The sequence below is a fragment of the Microcaecilia unicolor genome, chromosome 3 (assembly GCF_901765095.1).
Source record: "Microcaecilia unicolor chromosome 3, aMicUni1.1, whole genome shotgun sequence".
Classification (NCBI taxonomy): domain Eukaryota; kingdom Metazoa; phylum Chordata; class Amphibia; order Gymnophiona; family Siphonopidae; genus Microcaecilia; species Microcaecilia unicolor.
In genome coordinates, this window is record NC_044033.1 from 166,293,292 (window position 1) to 166,315,155 (window position 21,864).

The window sequence follows — 21,864 nt, forward strand, 5'->3', positions numbered from 1 at the left end:
AAGGTGGGATTAGGGCGTGCCTAACACTTGGATGTCTTACAGCCATAATGGAATAAAACCAAAGTGTCTAGGATGAAAACTTCAGTGTTTTGGTCTAGACCTGTTTTTATAATGAATAAGACACAAAAAGGTGCCCTAAATGACCAGATGACTACTGGAGGGATTCAGGGATGACCCCTCTCTCACCCCCCAAAAATGTGAATAAAAATCATACTCACCAGCCTTTATGACAGCTTCATATGTTATAGCCAGGTGCATTAGAGCAGCATGCAGATCTCTGGAGTAGTGTAGTGGTGGGTGCAGTACACTATGGAGTGAGGGACTCAGATCCCTATCTCTCTCTACTTGTCACACTTGTGGTGGAAAGTGTGAGCCCTCCAAAACTCACTAAAAACCCATTGTATCCACATATAGATGCCCCCTTCACCTATAATGACTATTGTAGTGGTGTACAGTTGGTGGTAGTGGGTTTTGGGTTGGTTTTAGAGGGCTCAGCAGACAAGATAAGGGAGCAATGGTGAGATTTGTACCTGGTTACATTTGCTAATCAGATTTGGGATGTTTCGTCCAACTTAGATGCCCCTCTATTCCAATTTTGTGAAAGCCTTCTTTGTAATTGTACAGCATGGCAATGATCAATGATGGGTCTGTTACTTTTTAAAAGTACTTAGGTAAAAAGTAAAAGTATTGACTTCAAAAGTAGTGAAGTAAAAGTAGAAAGTTTTATCCAAAAAATGCTCAAGTAAAAGTAATAAAGTACATCTCTTAAATCGACTTATATACTACAAAGTAAATAGTATTCTTTACAAGTTTGGACCACAGAATTTAGTATGTTTACAAGCAGCGGTACTGTATTGAGAATATGTACATATCAACTTGTGATCTGTCTAGATCTCTGAGGGTACAATGGAACAGAAACATAATAAATGAAATTAGAAGTTTAATAGCCTTTTAACAAGCTGGGCAGCAATCTGTCATTCTCCCCCTCCCCTGCCCCACTGAAGTGTGATGTCTGTTGAGGTTGTTGAACCAGTCGGACACATCATTATTAAAGTATTTATTTGATGTTTCATCAAATGCTGAGTTAAGGACCAACAGTACCTCTTTTTGGACTAAACAACTGTCCAGCAACTCTAAACAAATTGTAGAATGGATTGAAAGTCCTTTCTTTAAAGCAGCCTGCTTTCAGAAAGGCCCAGACACTTTGCAAAATAGCACAAGACCCTAAAAAGACCCTCAAAACCTATATAGTAACATAGTAGATGACGGCAGAAAAAGACCTGCACGGTAGGAAACTTATCACACTATAACAGCCCTAACACCTTTGAAAACACAGTGCTATAAAATAAATACTACACTGGGTTCTAGAGCAACAATATACTTACTACTGGACTTTTATAGATTCCTACACAGTGAAGGAATATGCACAGTCTCTACAAAGCACCGCAGTTCATAACAACGGCAGCAAGAATGTTATTTGCAGGGCTTTTTTTGAGGGGGTACTTGGGGGTACTGAGTACCGGCACCTTTTCCACTGTCTGCTAAAATTGACCCATGGACTCCAAGTTTTAATGAAAGAGCTCAGGCTCTACTGTCACGGTTGTGTCCAGGTTCCTGGCTCGCAGTCACCTCGGTCCCCGGGGGTTAGATCCAGGGAATGCTGCGAATTGATGGTTTACCGTTTCCCATGTTCCAGAAGATATGCTGGTCCTGTCCAGATCTTCCAGCCCTCCAGATTGTTTTGGGAGTTTTTTGGAACTAAGCAGTACCCGTACCTGGTGAACTCCCTTGTGGGCTGCCTTTATTAACCACCTGGGAAGGTCCCTAGTTGCCTTGCAACAGAGGTCCTCAGAGGAGTTTCCTTTGGTGGAAGTCGTTTGCAGTGCTGCCGAGTTTTTCCTGATTTAGGTTTTGACCCTGCTTGTTTACTGACTTACTCTACTGTCTGCTGCCTGCCCAGACCCGGCTTGGTTCCTGGCCTACTCTGCCATCTGCTGCCTGCCCAGTCCCGGCTTGGATCCTGGCTTTCTGCTGCCGGTTGCCTGCCCTGCTCCTGCTGGGTTCCCGGTTCATTTATCCTGCTGGTCCCTGCAGTTCTGCTCTCCTGCCCTGTCTGGTAAGTCCTGCCGACCGCCCGCACTCTGGGGCTCAACCCCTGAGGAACGGTGGTCAAGTGCAGATGAAGTTTGGGCTATTTCCGGTCCAGCTGGTGGCAGCCTCTGTCTGCAAGTTCCGGCCCAGGGTACCGGGAAGTCTGTTCTGCCTGTCTGGCGTTTGGGTGATTCTCCTGCCACTGCCGCTCCTCGGCAGTGGCCCAAGGGCGCACTAACCCAGAAGTTCCGGTAGAAGCGTGACATCTACACACCAATTCTGCCTTGTCATAGATTCTGTGACTAGTTGTAGGGGTCATGGCTGTTGTGGGGTGGGTCCCTCAGTGATCACCTCACCCCTGAAGGGTGGCCTAGCATTTGAGTACCGGCACCATTTTTGCTAGAAAAAACGCACTGGTTATTTGTGCAGCATTATACTCAGGTAAGTTAATATAAATTGATGAGTGTTTTCAAGAAGTGACTATATATATATATACATCATCCTAGAGCATTTAGACATACTTTAATTCTCTCCAAAATCACTAGTTCAAATTATGTATTCAAACGCAAATACAGGATAAGTGACCACAAACTAAGGGGCCCTTTCACTAAAGCTTAGCGAATGCTAATGGAATGAGCATGCACAAAATTCTGCATGTCCTATTTAATACCTATGGGCCACAGGGCACTTAGCACACACGCTAATTCCCGATAGCGCATACTAAGATTTAGGAAAAGGTCCCTTGAGTAGAAATATGTAAACAATTAGCTTGAAAGCTCAAGAAGCTAGACACAACACCAGAGAAATAGAAAAGATTGCATTTCCTTATGTACAGTGCAAAATATACAGATGTTAATTCCCAAAACTGACACATTGCAATCAGTAAATGGAAAATAAAATTATTTTTCTACCTTTATGCCTGGTAATTTTATTTTTCTAAGCATAGTGGTCCCAGTCTCTGACCCTTCTTATCTTTTAGATCATTGTCCAGGGCCTCCTGTCCATTTGCCATGTTTTCCTCTCCTCCAATCTTTTTAATTTCTTCCACTCAGACTTTGATTTTTTTCATGCTCAGCTTTCCCCAATACATTTTTTTTGCCTCTCAAATTTTATCCCTCTTTCTCATCCTCCAGTCTTCTAGCTCCCTCTTTTTACTGCTTCTATCCCCCACCCATTTCTAACATCTCCCCTTTCTTCTCTTTCTTTTCCATTGATGTCGGTCATCTCGCCTGTCTTCCCTTCCTTCTTGCCCAGCATCTCTTCCTGGGTTTCCTTTCCACCTTTGGTCCTAACCAGCATCTCCCCGATCTCTCTTTCCACGTCCCTCCTCTCCAGCACCATCCCCAATCTTTCCTTCCACCTTCACTCCTCTGTGCCCAGCATGTCACCGTAATCTCACTTTCCACTCTCCTCCATGCCCAGCACGTCCCACAATCTCCCCTTCCACTATGTCCCCCTGATCTTCCTTTCCACCCTCCATACCTAGAATGTTCCCCAGTCTCTCCTCCCTCATTCTTCTATGCCAAGCATGCCCTCAAACTTTCCTTCCACCATATCCGTCATGTTCCCCCAATCTCCATTCCCACCTTCCTTCCCCCCAATCTCTCCTCCCACCTTCGTCTTTATCCAGAATATGTCACCCTGATCTCCCTTCCCACCTTCCTCCATGCTCAGCATGTTCCCTGATCTCCCCTTTTACCCTCCTCCCAGCTGTGAGCTGGACTGCCACCTTTTGTTGTTCAGCCTTTATTTTTCCACAGCTCTCCCTCCTCCCAGCTCGGCTCCACTTTGATTTATTTATTTATGAGCTTAGGCATAGCTCTCCCTGCTTCTTAGCCTGCTTTTTTTTTTGGTTGTTTCTTCACAGCCAGACCTCCCAGCTCTGCTCCATGTTTTTTTTTTGTTAGTTTAGTTTTTTCACAGCTCTCCCTGCTTCTCAGCCTGTTAGGCTTCAGAGTCGTAGGGTGATTTTTTTTTTTTTTGGGGGGGGGGGGGAGCTCTCAGCTGATTGTCTGAGACTGAAGTGAGAGGGCCTTGAAACTCCACATCACACAGACTCAGTAGCGTTTAGTAAGTCCGTCTGTCAGGGGTGGGGGGGGATGATAAATTTGAGAAGGGAAAGTAACTATAGTTTGTCATCTGGTAGCCAGCTACTTCTCCTCAGTGCAGGTAGGTTCCCATGCTTCCTTACCATCAGTGAGGCAGCTAAGAAAAACTTCTCTAGTCCTCCTCCACCTCCGATGACTCATTGCACCCTCGTGCTCAATATCCAGCACGCCTCAGCCGCAGAGTATCATGTGCAGGAGATAGAGTGCGCCTGCGCAGTTTTCCTGGAAGGTGATGTGACATCAGATGCTAGCTTGCATTTGATTGGGCCCGAACTTCCGGTCCTGCCCAGGATGCACTGGGCAGGACTGGGCGCCACCATTTTCGAGGCGGGACTTCTGGACGAGGAGGGAGTCTTCCTCCCTCCACCAACAAAGGTAGGGGTGGGGAAGAGGGCCACTAAACCACCAGGTTGGGGGGGCTTGATTTGTGGCCCACTTACTTGGGGGTATGCTAAGGGGGTTAGGGGGGGCAGGATACCCACCGGATCTCCAGCCCCCCCTCTGAACTTGTATGGGGGGGGTTGGGAGGACTGGAGGCCCGCCGAACCTTCAGCCCCCATGTTGCTGGGGGGTTGGAGTTCCTGCTCCTGCTGGAGCGGCTGCATTGGGGGGAATGGGGGGCCTGCTAGCATGCAAATGCATACTGGACAGGGCTCACCATTCCTCCCCAATGGCCTGCAAACCCTAATGCTGGCGTAGGGTTTGCCACGGGTTCTGATCATGGGGCGGTAGCAAACGCAGGCGCTAGTATGGCGCTAATAGCCTCTAGTGCCTGCGTTTGCTTCTGATCATTGGCCCATCAATGCCTAAACAGTCTTTGCTATCTTCCACTGATCTGACTAACTTCCATCCTATCTCCACTTTGCCTGCTGTAGAGAAATTGATTGAAAAATGTGTTTGATTTCAGTTGACCGACTTTCTGGAAGAACAGCTTGTGCTGTGTCCTCACTAATGTGGTTTCAGTAAGGATGCCCAGACTCATTCATGGAGATTCACTCCGTAGGATTTTTTAAAATACTTGCCCGCTGATATTCAGCGCTATTTAACCATCCAAGAATGGCTTCTGGCCAGTTAAGTAGCACTTAATTGGCTAATCACTAATATTCATTGCGAGATAGCCAGTTTTCTCTGCTGAATATTGCTTGGCACATAGCAGCTAATCGGTTATATTGCGTGATATAACTGGCTAGCCATGAATATTCAGCACTTCGATGGCTAAGTTTAGCAGGCAAATCGGACCGCATAAATAGCAGTCCTATCTTTGGCTGCTATAAACTTAACCGGCCAGCTGAATATTTACTTGGCCCATTAAGTTTAAGCCGGCCAGAAAAAAAAATGGATATTCAATGCTGGCCACCGAAAATGACCTGGCATTGAAAATCCTGGCTCAGTGCCAATGGCAGCACATTGCCAGCCTGCCTCCCACGTGCTGAATATCGGCCAGTTGTTTCCTAAATATTTAAGCACCTGATTCTAAGTAGCCAATAAATTGTGCTAAAGAAGCTAGGCATTCACTTACTGTTTCACACACTGATTCTGGATTTGTCTTATTGTTTCTGCTTTGTAGATTATTATTTCTCAAGAAACATGGAGCCTATTTGTTGCACAAGGAAAGACTTTTAAGCAAGGGCATCACGGGAATAACTTTTAATTCTCATCATTATGCCTGGGGTTCTGAAACTTTTTCTCATCACACTATCCTTCACCCTTACTTGGCAGGCGAGCTCTTGTATTGATAGACTTTACAATTACGTAACTGCTGAATAGTAAAGTATGTATTTGTAAGTACAAACTGTTGGCCTTCTTTCATGGTACTAGAAGATTACAGTGCCAGGCAGCAATAATAAACAATCCCTCATGGAAATGTACTGTACCCTGGAAAGGAAAAGCCACTTCTATGTGAGCAGTTGATAGCATACTAGTCTAATCAGTTCTGCTTTCATATGACATCTGTATTTCTTTCTTTGTCATTAGATTCTAGACAATATTCGGACTCTACAGGATACAGTGGTACAGAAGGAGCACAGACTTTCTAAAGCAATGATTCCTCAAGGCACCTTCCATCTTACGCTGTTTGTGTTGCATTTGGCCAATGAAGAAGAAATTGCATTGTAAGTATTTCAATATGATATCAATATTTTTAAAATATTGGCTAAGAGAGGGCAGACTTTTAGCAAAATAGCAGTCACTGAGAGTGCTTAGCATTTTAGCCCTTGAGGTCGGAAATTGCCATGAAAATGTTGATCCCCCCCCCCCCTTTTTTTTTTACAATAGATTTTGTAACATCCATTCATTGTGACCCAGGTATAACCTTTCAGTTAATAGCTACAGAAGAACAGTTTGATTGTTTGCACACTAATGATATGTCAGTTAGCTTAACTGAATAAATATTTATAGCTCTAGTGGGACCGCACCTAGACTTTGGTGTATGGAGGCATGGAATGGAGCTAGAAAACGTTCAGCAAAGAGCAGCTATGTTGATTTCATGAAAAAATATTTACCATATGAGGGGAAACAAGTAACACTGTTCACCTTGGGGAGGAGGTTGTAAATGCTTGATAAGTATGTACAACACTTACCTCCCTGTTTACTATGCCGCGCGCTAATGCCGACACGGTCCATTCACTTTGAATGGACTGTGTCGGCATTGCTTAGTAAACGGGGGGGGGGGGGGGGGTTATTTTCATATTTAACATTATACAGAATAGACACTAGGACATGTGTTGAAGCTATAAACAGGAAACTTTAATATAAAGGAAGGGTGGTTTTCAAAACTATTTCATGGGAAGAAAACATTTTACCTGTGGGAATTAGCTGCATGACAATTGCTCACCCTGTATTCAGGTAAAAGTATATGCATAGCTCAACAGCTTGTGCACTGTAACCTTCTTTTAGGTGTGGCATTCCAAGAAGTGGGGACCGAAACATATTGTGCACTTTTGTATTTTCAAAAGTATGTGTATGTGTTACTTTAAAGGATTACTCTCACAAAAATGTGGTGCAGATGTACAGAGGTACTTCTTTTCTTTGGCAATATAAAACAAAAATAAGTATGCATACATTTTCACTTTGAAAGTTTGTGTAAGGTTCTAGTTTACAGCTGTGCAAGTAGTTTGAAAATTGCCTCTAAAAGGAAAAATGTTTCAGGCAGCTACCTGGTTGATATTAAAAATGATCTAACCAGCTGCTGACTGATTAAATCGCTTGTTTGGGGCTATCCGCTAATTTTCGGCAGCACTTAACTGGTTATCGCTGCTGAAAATTATTTAGTGCCTAAGTGAAAACTGGCTATTTTGGGGGCATTTCAGGGCGGAGTCAGCAGTTGGCCAGTTAAGTGCTTATATTCAGCATTTAACTGACCAGGATAACCGTATAAATGGGACTGCATAAGAGGCAGTCCTATCTTTATCTGGCAACCCATAGCAGATTAAGTTCTGAATATCGACTTAACCAGCTATGTGTTAGCCAGCGCCGTATAAACTGGATATTCAATGCTGAAGCCCAGACATGGCCCAGCATTGAATATCTGGGAATAACGGAGGCGGCGGTGGTCAGCAAAATGCTGTCCTCTGCCGGCTGACTATCCCTATATGGATAGTGATGCTGAAAATTCACAGATTAGAAGTCTTATCCATGTGGAGGGCAATTCTATACAGTGCACCTACATTTAGGTGCCTAGAAGTTGCCTGTACTATAAGAGAAATTACATACCTACTTTCCTTTATAGAATTCTAATGGAACTGTGTATGTTCACAAGTATACTGTTATTTATTTTATTTACGTCAATTTATATACCGTATCTTATTGCAACTGCAAAACAGAATGGTTTACAATTTGTAAAAACAAAGAAAACATTACAACATTATATGTACAATAAAACAGACAAAGGAACTCCAATCATGACAGGAAAGCACAGCAAACCAGAATTAACTACATAGTATAAAAAGAATACAGGTTATGCTTTAATATACGGACAGCACCACATGACAAAATTAACTAAAAAAAAAAAATGAATAAAGCCATGTTTCTTTTATTCTAAATTCTGTTCTACATAGGTGATAAAATAAAAAGTTTTAAGAAGTTTCCGAAAATGAATATAAGATTTCTCTAGTCTAATCTCTTTTGGAAGGCTATTCCAAAGAGAAGATGACAAATAGAAAAAAGCGTGAACACTTACACCAGCCATAGAGCCAAAGCTACCAAGGGGGCCAACCTACTCAGAGGAAGATAAAGGGCCCGCCCCAGCCCACCCCACTCTGCCCTGCTCTGCTTATTGCTCCGCCCAGCTCCTCCCACAACTCCACCCATTGCTCCACCCATCCCGACCCATTGGTCCGCCCCAGCACAGCTGATTCGCAGCTAGCGCCCAGAAGGACAAGGAGTGGTCTCCCCATCCAGCGGCAGCAGGAAATGCCTTCATAAAATATCGTCTCCTGCTGCCATGGGATCAGCAGCAGCATGCTTTTTGAAGGTGTTCCCTGCTGCAGCTGGACAGGAAAGCCACTCAGCGGGAGATTCTGGCTTCTCGGTGGGAGTGCAGGAAATGACCTGCAAAAGTGGGAGTCTTCTGCTGAAAGCAGGAGACTTGGCAGATCTGTAGAGCTGGTGTAAATTCTGGAGATACACATTATAAGTTTAATACTTATAACCTGCTTACACCCAAAGTGGGGTACATTTTCACATACATAATCATAAAAACAAATAATAAAAAACAAACATATTATAAACAAATCATCACAACACAACTTATAGTATTCAAGGTGAGGGCAGAAACCAGAAATACTTGTATAGTCAAAACTATGCGCATGTTTTCTGGTGAAAAAATGTTGCCTAGAAAAAGCTGGTAAAACATCTGCATGTAATTTTGCTAGGGACAATAATCACAGTCACGTCCTGCAAAGACATTTCCTCTGATTACTGGTGCAAACTCTGCTGCTAAAAGTACCTGTGGAGTTGGGACCAAAGTGCGTTATTTTGATTACTGGCCTCTTGGTCTTGCTGTTGTATGGTGGTTGACAGTTTCTTCTTTACTGAGGGCTGTGAAAGATGGCTCCAATATCCCCAATCATCAAACCGAGGAGCAGATACTGAGTTGTACCACTAAACCATCAAGCTGGCCATGCAGACAATTTTTAAAGGAGAAAAGTGGTTGTGAGGGTGCATTGATGGACCTAACAATAATCCAGCTACCCACTACTCTGTAACTATGCACATGATAATATCTTCAATAGAGCGTACTTTGTAGTTGGGCGTTCACATAAACGCGTATATCTTATAGCAGAGCTCGACAAACCCCAGGCTTCAGGTCGCCATGGCAATTAAAAAATGGGACCTGGTGCCTAAGTTCTGAAGCCCTGAGCATATGGGCACTTCGTATGGGGCTATGGGAAGCAAAGAGAGCAGAAGTGGCATCTCTACTCTTTTCTCCTGCTGCCCCTAAAGCTGCACTTTGATGCAGGTGCATGCGTACACCCATGCACACAGCTTCCCTCCCCCCGGCCGCTGATCAGAAATGCAAGGAAAGAGCGCCTCATGTCCTCTGTTGCCTGGAACTGAATGTAAAATTTGAACCACATGGTTCAAATTTTGCATTTAGTGCCAAAGCAGCAGAGGAGATATCTGTAGCCTAGGAGGCATGACTTTTGGGCACTGCCATTTGGATGCCCTAGTGTTTTGGGCGCCGCCATTTGGATGCCTACATTTTTGGGCACCTCGACTTTTTTGGGCACTGTGGTTAGCGACTGGCTGGAGGACCTCTCACAAATGTGGCACACAGGTGCACAGGTTGCAGGTAGAAAGTCAAAATACTTTTATTTATGCACATATAAGGAGAATAATCAGCTCTGTTTTCCTCACAGGATTGGTGCTTCCAATTCAAATCTCTCAAACACAGTTCCAGTTCCAGTAGTCTGCCCTTGGCTTGTCTATATTCTTCAATATGCAATAACTTCCATTATCATAAGCATAGCTCTAATAGTCCAGGAATAATTAGCTCGTGAATTTCCTTCCCTAGGAGGAGAAGCCAGTCGGCTAGCTCGTAAAAAAAAAAAGGATCTTGCTGATCAGTTATGTTATGACTTACTTGTTATGGAGTGCTGTATTTTGTGATACTGTTTTGAGAAATGTTCAATAAAGACTTCATACAAATTAAAAAAGTCCCTGCCTTGCATTTTCCCCTGATGGCCGTTCCTGACGTGCACTTCCCTTAATGTCCGTTGTTCTCCCCATTCCCTTAATGGCCGTCTTTCTCCCCGAACAAGTAAGTCATAACATAACTGATCAGCAAGATATAAATATCCAGAAGTACCAGTGCACTACGAATGCTGGCCCCTCCCACGGCCAAATGCCTTGGATTTGGCCGGGTTTGAGATGGCCGGTTCCAGTTTCCATTATCGCTGAAAAACAAAGTCGGCCATCTCAAACCCGGCGATCTATGGCATTTGGCCGGCCCCAACCGTATTATCGAAACAAAAGATGGCCGGTCATCTTTTTCGATAATACAGTTCCGGACTGCAGCGGCACCAAAATAGATGGCCGGCGCCGTTCGATTATGCCCCTCTCTGTCTCTCACACACTCTCTCTTTCACACAAACACACACACACTGTCTCTCTCTCTCATTCTCTCTCTGACACACACACTCCATCTCTCACACACACACTCTCTCTCAAACATAAACACTCCGAGGAAAACCTTGCTAGCACCCGTTTCATTTCTGACAGAAACGGGCCTTTTTTACTAGTTTCAACTAAGGTTGGAAGGTCCAATAAGGCTGTTTAAATCTGGCCATCTGGAGCTATGGTAACATGTTTGTGGGTGCATTAATCAGGTTGCAGTTTGGTGGTAGGATGGCCCTGGGATTTACCCTATAACTTTAATCCAACAAAGGGGAAGTCATTTTAAGAGAGTCACAGCTGAGAAGTGTACCTCTATGCAGTTAATCTTCCCATGTTTCAGGTAAGCACTTCCCTCTAGTGACCAAAAGAGGGAATCATCAGAGAAATAATTTTATGTAAAAGTAAGAGTCAACCAACAAGTTAGAGATGATGCTTTCTTATTGAACTAACTAGATTTTGAGAGCTACCACAGATGTATTTAATTAGTCCAATTCAAACTGCTCCAAGTCCTTCTGTTTGCAAGAGGATTCACTAAAGGGGTATATGAAGCAGTGGCGTCCCTAGCGTATACCCGGAGGCCGATCATTTATTAACACCCGCCTCCTCTATATGAAAAAATTATTTTTAGCAATAATCCACAAGTCACATAAGAAGGGTATACCTAGGAAAGGCAGCATCTTAAACATTGCAGTGAGCACTAGAACATCAATACACCCATTGTAAAACTAAATAAACCAGATTAGTAAAGATGATCCTGCAACAGAAAACTATGCCTTTTTCACAAACCTAGAACACAGATACATCCTCACCCAGTATAGAATAAGTAACCACAAACTAAAAATAGAAATATGTAGACAAAAATTAAACTGAACCCCCAAGAAGTCAGTCTGTATACAGTGCAACACCAGAGAAACAGTGATGCATGTTCCCTAGTATTGTGCAAAATATAAAGATAGCAGATGCAAATTTGGAAAATAAAAACCCTGTCAAATACCAATCACCACTTTACAAATTAACAAATTGAAATAAAACAAAAAAAATGGAATATAAGATAATACCATTTTATTGGACTAATACATTTTTCAGTTAGCTTTCAGAGGCCAAAACCTCCTTCCTCAGGTCAGCACAGTATACTGCTGTTATGGTATCCTGTCCTGACCCAAGGATGGGGGTTTTGGTCTCTGAAAGTTAGTAAAAAATGTATTAAAATTAGTCCATTTTCTGTTACCACAGCTACAATACTACTTTATCCTAAAGCAAAAAATATATATATACTAGTAGAAAAGGCCCGTTTCAAGCACAAATGAAACGGGCGCCAGCAAGGTTTCCCTCCCTCCCTCCATCCGAATTCCAGACCTCTCCCTCCCTCCCACTCTCCGAGTTCCAGACCCCTCCCGCTCTCTGAGTTCCAGACCCCACCTCCCTGCCTCCCTCCGATTTGCAGAGCCCACCTCCCTGCCTTCCGATTTGTAGACCCCCTCCCTCCGATTTCCAGACCCCCCCCCCCCCGTTGGAGTTCCTGACCCCTGGACCCCCCTGTCGCGACCCTCTCGAGCCCCCCTTCCTGCCTCCAAACCTACCCCGCCCCATCACGTGCCTGTGCTGGCGAGGGACCCCAACCCCCACCAACCGAAGTCTCCTCTTCTCGGCTGTTCGGCGTGGAAGAATGACGTGATCAAGTTGGAATTGGAAACAGTTTGTGCTCGTGCGTCTGACGTCTGATGCACGCACACAGATTCCAACTTGATCTCGTCCCCTGAGTTTTCTGCGTAATGCGTCCAGTGACGTCAGCTGGGGCTTCGGAGCCCAAAGTTACAGACACAGGCAGCCAGGCTCAGAATATTGGAGGTGAGTATTATTATATAGGTTATATATTTTTTTCTACCTTTGTTTTCTCTGGTTTCTGTTTCCTCATCACTCTCTCCCTTCCATCCAGCTTCTGCTCTCTTTCTCTCCCTTCCATCCAGCATCTGCCCTCTGTCTCTCTGCCTTCCATCCAGTGTTTGCCTGCTTTCTCTGCCCATTTCATCTACTGTCTGCTCTCTCTTTCTCTTCCATTCTGTGTCTGCCCTCTCCCCCTTTTTTCCATATGGTGTCTGCCCACTTTCTCTGCCCCTTCCATCCACTGCCTGCCCCTTATTTCCTTTTCATCCAGCCTGTGCTCCCCTCTCTCCTTTTTACATGATGCATTCCAGCATCTCCCCCTCTCCATCTTTATCTCTTCTCTGTTCCCCATCCATATTCATCTTCTGCTTTCCAGTAGCTCCTGTCTATTTGACTTTTTTCTGTCTTCATGTCCACCATCATTCCCTCTGGCTCCCTACCCATGTTCAGCATCTGCCTTCTGTGTCCCCATCCCTTCCCTGCTCTGTTCCCATGTTGCTGGCCCTGGGGTGGGAGTGCAGGAGAGAGTAAGAAAGAAGGGGGGAAGTATCTCTCCCCTGACCCTTAGTACTGCATCTCGTTCCCTTCCTCACCAGATGCAGCTTTTTCTCAATTCTCCTCCCCCATTCTTCCCACCTTTCTGTTTCCCCTCTCCTCCCCCCCCCCCCCCCCCCCGGTGGGTCCAGTTTCTGCCCCTCCACTCTTTATCCTTGCTCTCACTTCCTCCTTCCTCTTTGGTCCGGCATCGCTCTTCCTCCTCTCCTCCACCTTTTTCCCCTTCCCCTGAGGTCTGGCATCGCTTTCCCTCCTCTCTCCACCCCTCTTTCCTCTTCTCCTTTCCCTGTGGTCTGGTATCATTTTCCCTCCTCTTTCCACCTCCCTTTCCCTTTGGTCTGGCATCATATCATCCTCTCTTCACACTTTTCCCTTTCCCTGTGGTCTGGTATTGCTTTCCCTCCTCTTTCTACCCCTGCCCTGCTCTGCAGGCTTCCAAGCTTCCAGGCTCGCTGGCAGCATCAACGATACAAGCGCTGCCTTCGGCCTGCCCTGGAAGCCTTCTCTGTACAGCTTCCTGCATAGTCGGGACAATGCACAGAGAAGGCTTTTGGGGATGTCCAAAAGCAGCGCTTACAGAGCTGACGCTGCCAGAGGCCTGGAAGTTTAAAGGCCTTTAGCGGGTGGGGGGGTGAAGAAAGGAGGGAGATTGATACTGCACCAGTCAGGGGGATGAGAACAGCCATGTCAGCACCTTATCAGTCGGGGGGGGGGGGGGGGGGGGAGGACGTCCATGGCAGCATTGCACCAGTTGGGGAAGGGGGAGATACCCATGGCAGCACCTCCTTATAATCACGCAGGGTAGGCCGCCCCCACCGCCCCGCCTTCAGTACGCCACTGATATGAGGACTCCCATACTTACTGAACTTCAGGGTTTTCCTGAATCCTGATTAGGGACAGGTGTCTGCTTTAGGGCTCTAGACATTGAACTGGCTCTACCTTTTTCAATAAAGAGTCCTCACACAGTTGTGGTATTCCAACACAACATAAACTTTTACATTTTACATAGTAATATAGTAAATGATGATGACAGATAAAAACCAGAATGACCAGTGTTGTACCTGTGACTCTGTGTGGGTTACCCCTCTCCCCTTCCTTTGTCTTTAGGGTTGTAACTGACACTCAACGCAGTCTACCTCTCTTTATGCCTCTTCAGGGCCGGTGCAGCCTATGAACCAGGTGAGGCTCTGGTCCAGGGCGCCAAACACTCAAACCCATGATGCCATCACCCGGCCCATAAGGCACTAAAGTTTTGTTTCACTTTCTCTTACCCTGTGAATGTGATTGTTCCGTCTGATTCCAAGAAGGCACGGGCACCGGTTTGCACTCTACTTTTCTGTCTTCTCTTTGCCTTCTTCCTCCCTCCACTGGACACTGACTGATGTTCCTCCAGGCTCCTCCTGCCTCAGTAGCTGATAGGTCTGGTGAACAAAGTTGGAACTGCCCTCCTCTCTCCCTTCCTGGAAAACACGCTAGTTGTAGCTTGCAAGGCACGCTTGGATTGGATGACCAATCACAGTGAGCCATGCAAGGAGGTGTGGGACGTTGAAGCATTTCAACTGCTTCATCAGCTACCGCACTTTTTTTCTTGAGCCTGCCACCCTGTGCCTCTGCTGTCTCTGCGTGCCACCTGCATGCCAACTGATAACGTTGAATGACCAACCTGCCCACACCCGCTTTAAGCTTCTACTTTCACAGCCCAGCACCCACTTAAATTATTGAAGCCAGGAAGATGCAGGGCGTGATTAATGTTGGCGTCATACTTAGCAGGGGGAATTCCTTGATACAGCTGGAAAGCGAAACATAGTCTATGTCGGACAATTCCCCCCCCCCCCCCCCCCCCCCCCCGGCTGAAAAATACATCTTTAAGATGAGTACTATAATTTAAACATTTATTATAATTCTAAGAATACATTTAAGTTGAAATATTTTAGATATAAAAAGTACAAAGAAGGAGAATTAAGCATTTAAACTTTGATATTTACCACATCCTGATGAGGAGGTAGGTGTGTAATTCTCACTATATTAAGATATGATATTAGTGAGTGACACTGCTGAGGTTTGCGGTGTATTCATTTTCTATGGGATAGCAATAGATTTTGAAACAAAACAAGAATAGAGCATCTAAAATAAGCACCTTATTATTATTATTTTGAGATTGCTTTGGGTTGCCCTGTGTCTAAAGAGGGCAGCATACAAGGGCAACATAACATTAACATACTGAGGAATTTCTTCAATAAATATAATAAGAAATGTGGTACATATCTTTGATGTGGCAATCGGGAAAACAGTCTTAAATCTTTCCTTGAGCACATGCTGGACTTCTCTTTGCGTCTCTCCTGGATTCTTGGGTCTCTCTGGTACAGATGCTACGATTTTCCATTGTAGTACAGGATTTCCCCACCTCTCTTCTCTTCTCTTTAATTAATTAATTAATTTATTTTAAAAAAATGTATAGCCAGCCTAAATCTAGGCGGGTTCCAAAATACACACATTTAAAAACACACAATTACACTAATAACCCTCTACCCTCTCAATTCTCATTATAATTATTTCATTAGTTCATTGTAAGCTGCTTTGGGGCTGCTAAACTGCAGCAAAAGGCGGGATATAAATGACCTAAATAAATAAATAACAGCTTCACCAATATAATCATCAAAAACATTATACATATTCTATTGCATATCAAAAATCCATTTGTACTACTATATAGCATAGAGGGGGATAATCGAACGGGAGCGCCCATCTCTATGGACAGCCCCGTAAAGGGGCGGGGCAACCCGTATTATCAAAACAAGATGGACGCCCATCTTTCGTTTCGATAATATGGTCGGGGACACCCAAATCATGAAATTTATGTCGACCTTAGAGATGGTCGTCTCCGGTTTTCTGCGATAATGGAAAGCGAGGACGCCCACCTCAGAAATGACCAAATCCAAGCCATTTGGTCATGGGAGGAGCCAGCATTCGTAGTGCACTGGTCCCACTAACTGAATGGAAAAAGCCCTTCCCTTACTGATCTGGAACAGAACGGGCATGCATGAAGGAAATTGCATGCAAACGAGCTGCTCGCTGTTAGCTCATTTGCACATGATTTCCTTCCTAAGGAGGGGAAGCGACGGCAGTTGAGGATGTCCTTCCCTGCGATGGCAGTTGAGGACATCCAAAATGTGGATGTTTCTGTGAGAAGGACGTCCATGCCTTTGCTATGCCTCCGACACCCTCAGGGAAGGACGTCCTCAACTGCCGTCGCAGGGACGGAGGCATAGCGAAGGACATACTCTAAAAAAAAAAAAAAAAAGACGTAAGTTTTTGAAGTTGTTTTTTTCGGGGTGGGAGGTGGTTAGTGACCACTAGGGAAGTCAGGGGAGGTCATCCCCGATTCTCTCCGGTGGTCATCTGGTCAGTTCAGGCACCTTTTTGATGCTTGGTCGTGAAAAAAAATGGACCAAGTAAAGTTGGCCAAATGCTCGTGAGGGACACCCTTCTCTTTTCCATTATTGGCCGAGGACGCCCATCTGTTAACCATGCCCCCGTCCCGCCTTCAGTACACTCTCGACACACCCCCTTGAACTTTGGTCATCCCCACGACGGAAAGCAGTTGAGGACGCCCAAAATCGTCTTTTGATTATGCCGATTTGGGCGACCTTAGGAGAAGGATGCCCTTCTTCCGATTTGTGTCGGAGGATGGGCGCCCTTCTCCTTCGAAAATAAGCAGGATAGTAACATAGTAAATGACGGCACATAAAGACCTGTACGGTCCATCCAGTCTGCCCAACAGGATAAACTTCTATACACTTAGCTGAAAAGCATTCATAAATAAATGAATTAAAAAAAAATTCTGAGTTTGCAGTGACTCTATTGACTCCTCTGGGTGGGCACCAGATGGGTGGCTCTTTCCTTTCCTTCTCCCAAGGCAGGGCTGACGTTAGACATTTAGGGGCCCAGGGCAGAAACTGAAGAGGGGGCCCTAAAGCTGGCCTTCTTCAATTTGCCCTGTTTTCCACCCCTTAATGCTGGCCCTGTTCCAAGGGGCACTGACTGAGCATCCATTTTTCCAGGTTTCTGCCAGGCCAGCATTGAGTCTGTCAGGTTGAGTGTCACAGGCGTGAGCTTCCAGGTTGCCAAAAACTATTGGCCACAAAAAATAAGCTCAATTCAATAAATTGGTCATAAAAAATAAACCCATTAGTTCAAGAATGTAATTTCTAAGCTTTCTCCCACAAGAGCCAAAAACCTCGAGGATCTGGGGCTTATATGCAGTTCTTGGGGCAACACTTTTTCACTTTGACTAGGGAGAAAATGTGGAACAACAACTGAAAATATATCCACAATGGACACAGATACATTGACTCCTGAGGTAGGCATACCATTTGCCAAAACACGGAACTGTGTCGACTTTTTCCGTCCAAAGAGAAAAGACAAAAGGGCCCTTTTACTAGGCTGCATTAGGTGCTAATGCATGCCTAACACAGCTTTAAATAGCATGCTGCAAGAGGTGCTCAGGGGTCCTGGGATAACTGCCAAATCTGTGCGTGCTAACCACACCCTAAACATTTTTTTTGAGGGAGCAGATCCGGGGCGGAGAGGGGGCAACTATATTACCACGTGCTAACTGGTTAGTGCAAGAATACCATGTGAGCGCTTACCACTTTGCTGACTTGGTAATATATAAAATGACTGTGTACTAATGGCTGCTGTCCAAGGAGTAGGGAAGGGACATGGGGCAACCAATCCAGGCGGAACACCAAAAGCTAAGTAGATAAAATCTTTATTGCCAATGACCAGATAGAAAAGAATTGACACAGTTCCGTGTTTTGGCAAATGGTTTGCCTGCCTCAGGAGTCAATGTATCTGTGTCCATTGTGGATATATTTTCAGTTGTGCAGTCTTGTCCAGTGACACCTCAAAAAGCACAGCACCAGGAATATTGCTAAAAGTGCAGGAAATATTAACAACATTAGCGCATGGCCATTAATGAAAAAAAAAAGAGAGAAAATCGACCATTTTACAGCTGTGGTAAAAATGGCTTTACTGCATGGGAAAGTCCCGAGTAAGGGCATACTAAGGCCACCTTTTGCCTCAACTTAGTAAAAGAACCCCAAAGTGAAAACTAATTCATCTTTCCAGGAAGTGGGCTGGCAGCTATTTTCTTTCTCAGTACAATGGATCTAACACCAATGCTTTTCTGCCTTCAGATGTAATGCAGGAGAAAGGAGATTAAAAAACTCCGTCCCTCAAACTCACTCTCACTTTTATAGGACAGTTTTATAAATGGGCACTTGCATTTAGGCACAACTTGTGCACATAAATGTACAGCAGGACTGCTATTAGGCTAGATCTTAATACCTCACCCAGATCACAGCTGAACATAAATAGACTCTTATCAAATACCAAATAAGGGTCCATAAATTAGAAATAGAAGTATACAGACCAGAATTGAACTGGAAACTGCAAGAGGCAAGACTCTGCATTCAGTACAAAACCAAAAAAGTAGGGAAAAAAATACATTTTCTCCTGTACTGTGCAAGATACAAAGATATTAGAAATTCTACACATTCTCATTCCCAAAGCTGACTTCTTCGAATCACAGAGCAACGTATGAAATTTAAAATAACATTGCTGATTTATAAAGTTTTACATGGCCTGGGTTGCACTGGGATGAAGCAGCTTCTAACTTTCCCTAAGTAGAGGAGTGTGGTAGCCGTGTTAGTCCACTCTTAAGGTTATCAATAGAAATCAAACAAAATAAAACATGGAAAAAAAAATAAGATGATACCTTTTTTATTGGACATAACTTAATACATTTCTTGATTAGCTTTCGAAGGTTGCCCTTCTTCGTCAGATCGGAAATAAGCAAATGTGCTAGCTGACAGTGTATATAAGTGAAAACATTCAAGCATTACTATGACAGTCTGACAGGGTGGGAGGATGGGGGTGGGTCGGAGGTATGCATGGGGACATCAAAGCATATCATTGATATTCTAACAGGATGGGTGTGGATAGGTGAGGGGTGGGGTGATCAACAGAGACATACAGCTTTATGGTTTATAATGGCCCATTATAAACCATAAAGCTGTATGTCTCTGTTGATCACCCCACCCCTCACCTATCCACACCCATCCTGTTAGAATATCAATGATATGCTTTGATGTCCCCATGCATACCTCCGACCCACCCCCATCCTCCCACCCTGTCAGACTGTCATAGTAATGCTTGAATGTTTTCACTTATATACACTGTCAGCTAGCACATTTGCTTATTTCCGATCTGACGAAGAAGGGCAACCTTCGAAAGCTAATCAAGAAATGTATTAAGTTATGTCCAATAAAAAAGGTATCATCTTATTTTCTTTTCCATGTTTTATTTTGTTTGATTTCTATTGATAACTTTCCCTAGTAATTATTCTTATTTTCGTTTTCAGTCCACATTATAATTGGGTTATCTTTCGATGGAAAATATTTGATTAAAATGTCAAGTTTGAATATTCTTTTTCCTACCAAAGTGTCAAACTGTGGAATGACATCCCCATCCAGATCAGACATATTTCTTCCTACTTTCTTCTTTTTGAAAAGCTTTAAAACTTATTTATTTTCCATCTAGTTGAAAAATTAATTGGAGGCTGAACTTTTTATTGTATTTTTTCTTAATTTGAATGAAGATTTCTTGATGTAATCCGCCTTGAATCCGATATGGAAATAGGGAAAATATAAGCAATAGAATAGATCAAAGATACAATGCTTATATTTTTACATTTGATGTCTGGATATTTTGGGCGCTAATATAACACCTCTGTCTCCTCCAACCATGACAACCTTGTCTCCTCACAACAACCATGATACTAGTGGTGGATTTAGGGAACAGCAAACTGGGTGACTGCCTAATGCCTCCTGCTTCATGGTACCCCAAAATTTTGCAAGGGAGTGAAGCTTTTGCATTTTAACACTCAGGTATTTAGCTAATTCCTCCTAAAGATACAAGTTTCATTGCGCTTTCATGTGTTGGACAAAGTGAAACTGAAAATGTTCAGTTTGCTTTAGTGGGCCTCAAATGATTATTTTGTCCAGGGCCGAACAACTCTTAAAGGCCACTACCGCAGAGCTGGTTATGGGCCTGGGTCCCCTTCTCTATAGTGCACTGCACTGACCACTAGGCTATTCCAAGGACCTGCTTCCTTCTCTTATAGGAGTAGCTATAACATCTGATGCTGTCATAGAGGATGGAATTTGGTGGCGGAAGGGGGTCAGTGACCACTGGGGGAGTAAGGGGGGATCATGCCTTAATCCCTCCAGTGGTCATCTAGTCATTTAAGGCACCTTTTTCTGACTTAGTTGTGATAAAAACAGGTCTACAATAACTTGATATACTACCTTAACTAACATGTAGACCTAGGCAGTTTACAATCTAAAACAACAGCACAACTAATAGAAAAAAGAAAGCAACTACAATGTTCTGATAGGAAAGTAGCAGACATTCAAACAGGTAATGCCAATACATGACCATACTAGGAAAGAACAAAGAGAGGTGGAAGTAAAGAAGGGAAGAGGGAGAGGGATTAGGGTTTAAACCAACAGCAGTAATCTACAAACCACTAATTTGAGAGATTAAAAACCTGACGGAATAGCCAAGCCTTTAACGCGAACTTAAACTTTTTAAAAGATTGCTCTGCAGGAATTTCATGAGGAAGGGAGTTCCAATATGCAGGGGCAGCAAAGAAAAAGGCACAGTGTCTAGTGACTTCTAAAGTAGCTTGTTTGGGATTTGTCAAAACTAAACGGTAATCATTGAGTGATTGTAGTAAACATATGGGTGAGTATGGGATTGTAAGATTAGACAAACAATCAGTACTCGTGGTCTGCCATTTTATTCTGTAATATAGCATAATATTTTTCATTATAACATTTCAGAACTTTGCATTTCTTGCTGTTTTATTTTTCTTATTTTTATCCTTTGTTTATTTGTTGTCACTTTCTCCTTGTGAGGCACGGTACAGGGTACTGTATTGGACGTGAGTGTTCCCTTCTCTTGTGTGTCCTTGTAGTTGGATGTGCTCTAATGTCTCCCAGAATGGATGTTCCTATGTCTTGAATATCTGTCTTGTTTTGACTAGCCTTACTTAGCTCTGTGGGTCTGCACTCTGTTTCGTTTTCTCCCAAAAGGGCCTCTTCTCAGTACCTGCCCATTTCCCAGTCAAGAGTCCGTGACACTCCTGACCCCACTTCAGTTTCTTTCATGTATTTTTAACATTATTTTCTTTATATGTTGTATTTTCATTTTGTTTTATTCTATTAATGGCGTTCTTTCCTTTTTTGTTTTTAGTATTTTGATTTTAATGTACACTGCCTAGATCCTTGTATTTGGAATAAGCAGTGTATCAATTTCTTTTATTAAATATAAACATTTTTGATTGTACTACATATCCCCAACCAGGGGCGTAGCCAGACAACAGATTTTGAGTGGGCCTAGGCAAGAAGTGGGTGGGCACTAAGTGTTCTCTCCCCCCAACCACCAAAAAAAAAATGATCTCAGCTGGTGGAAAAACACTTCTTTCCACCTTGGCAATCTGCAGCAGGCATGCGCTGAAAACTGAGCATGCACAAGTACTGGTAAT

The 21,864-nt window shown here is 43.9% G+C and overlaps 1 protein-coding gene across 3 annotated transcripts in view; it reads left to right on the plus strand.

The window, feature by feature from the left end:
• Positions 1–21,864, plus strand: part of AKAP7 (A-kinase anchoring protein 7) — a 268,593-nt gene that overhangs the window by 35,814 nt on the left and 210,915 nt on the right. For all 3 annotated transcript variants that reach the window (XR_003941462.1, XM_030196544.1, XM_030196545.1), the window contains one exon: positions 6,174–6,310. Coding sequence is in view for 2 of the 3 variants with exons in the window: in XM_030196544.1 (XP_030052404.1) it covers positions 6,174–6,310 (137 nt within the window). In the remaining variant the exon portion in view is untranslated. The remainder of the gene's footprint in view (positions 1–6,173; positions 6,311–21,864) is intronic.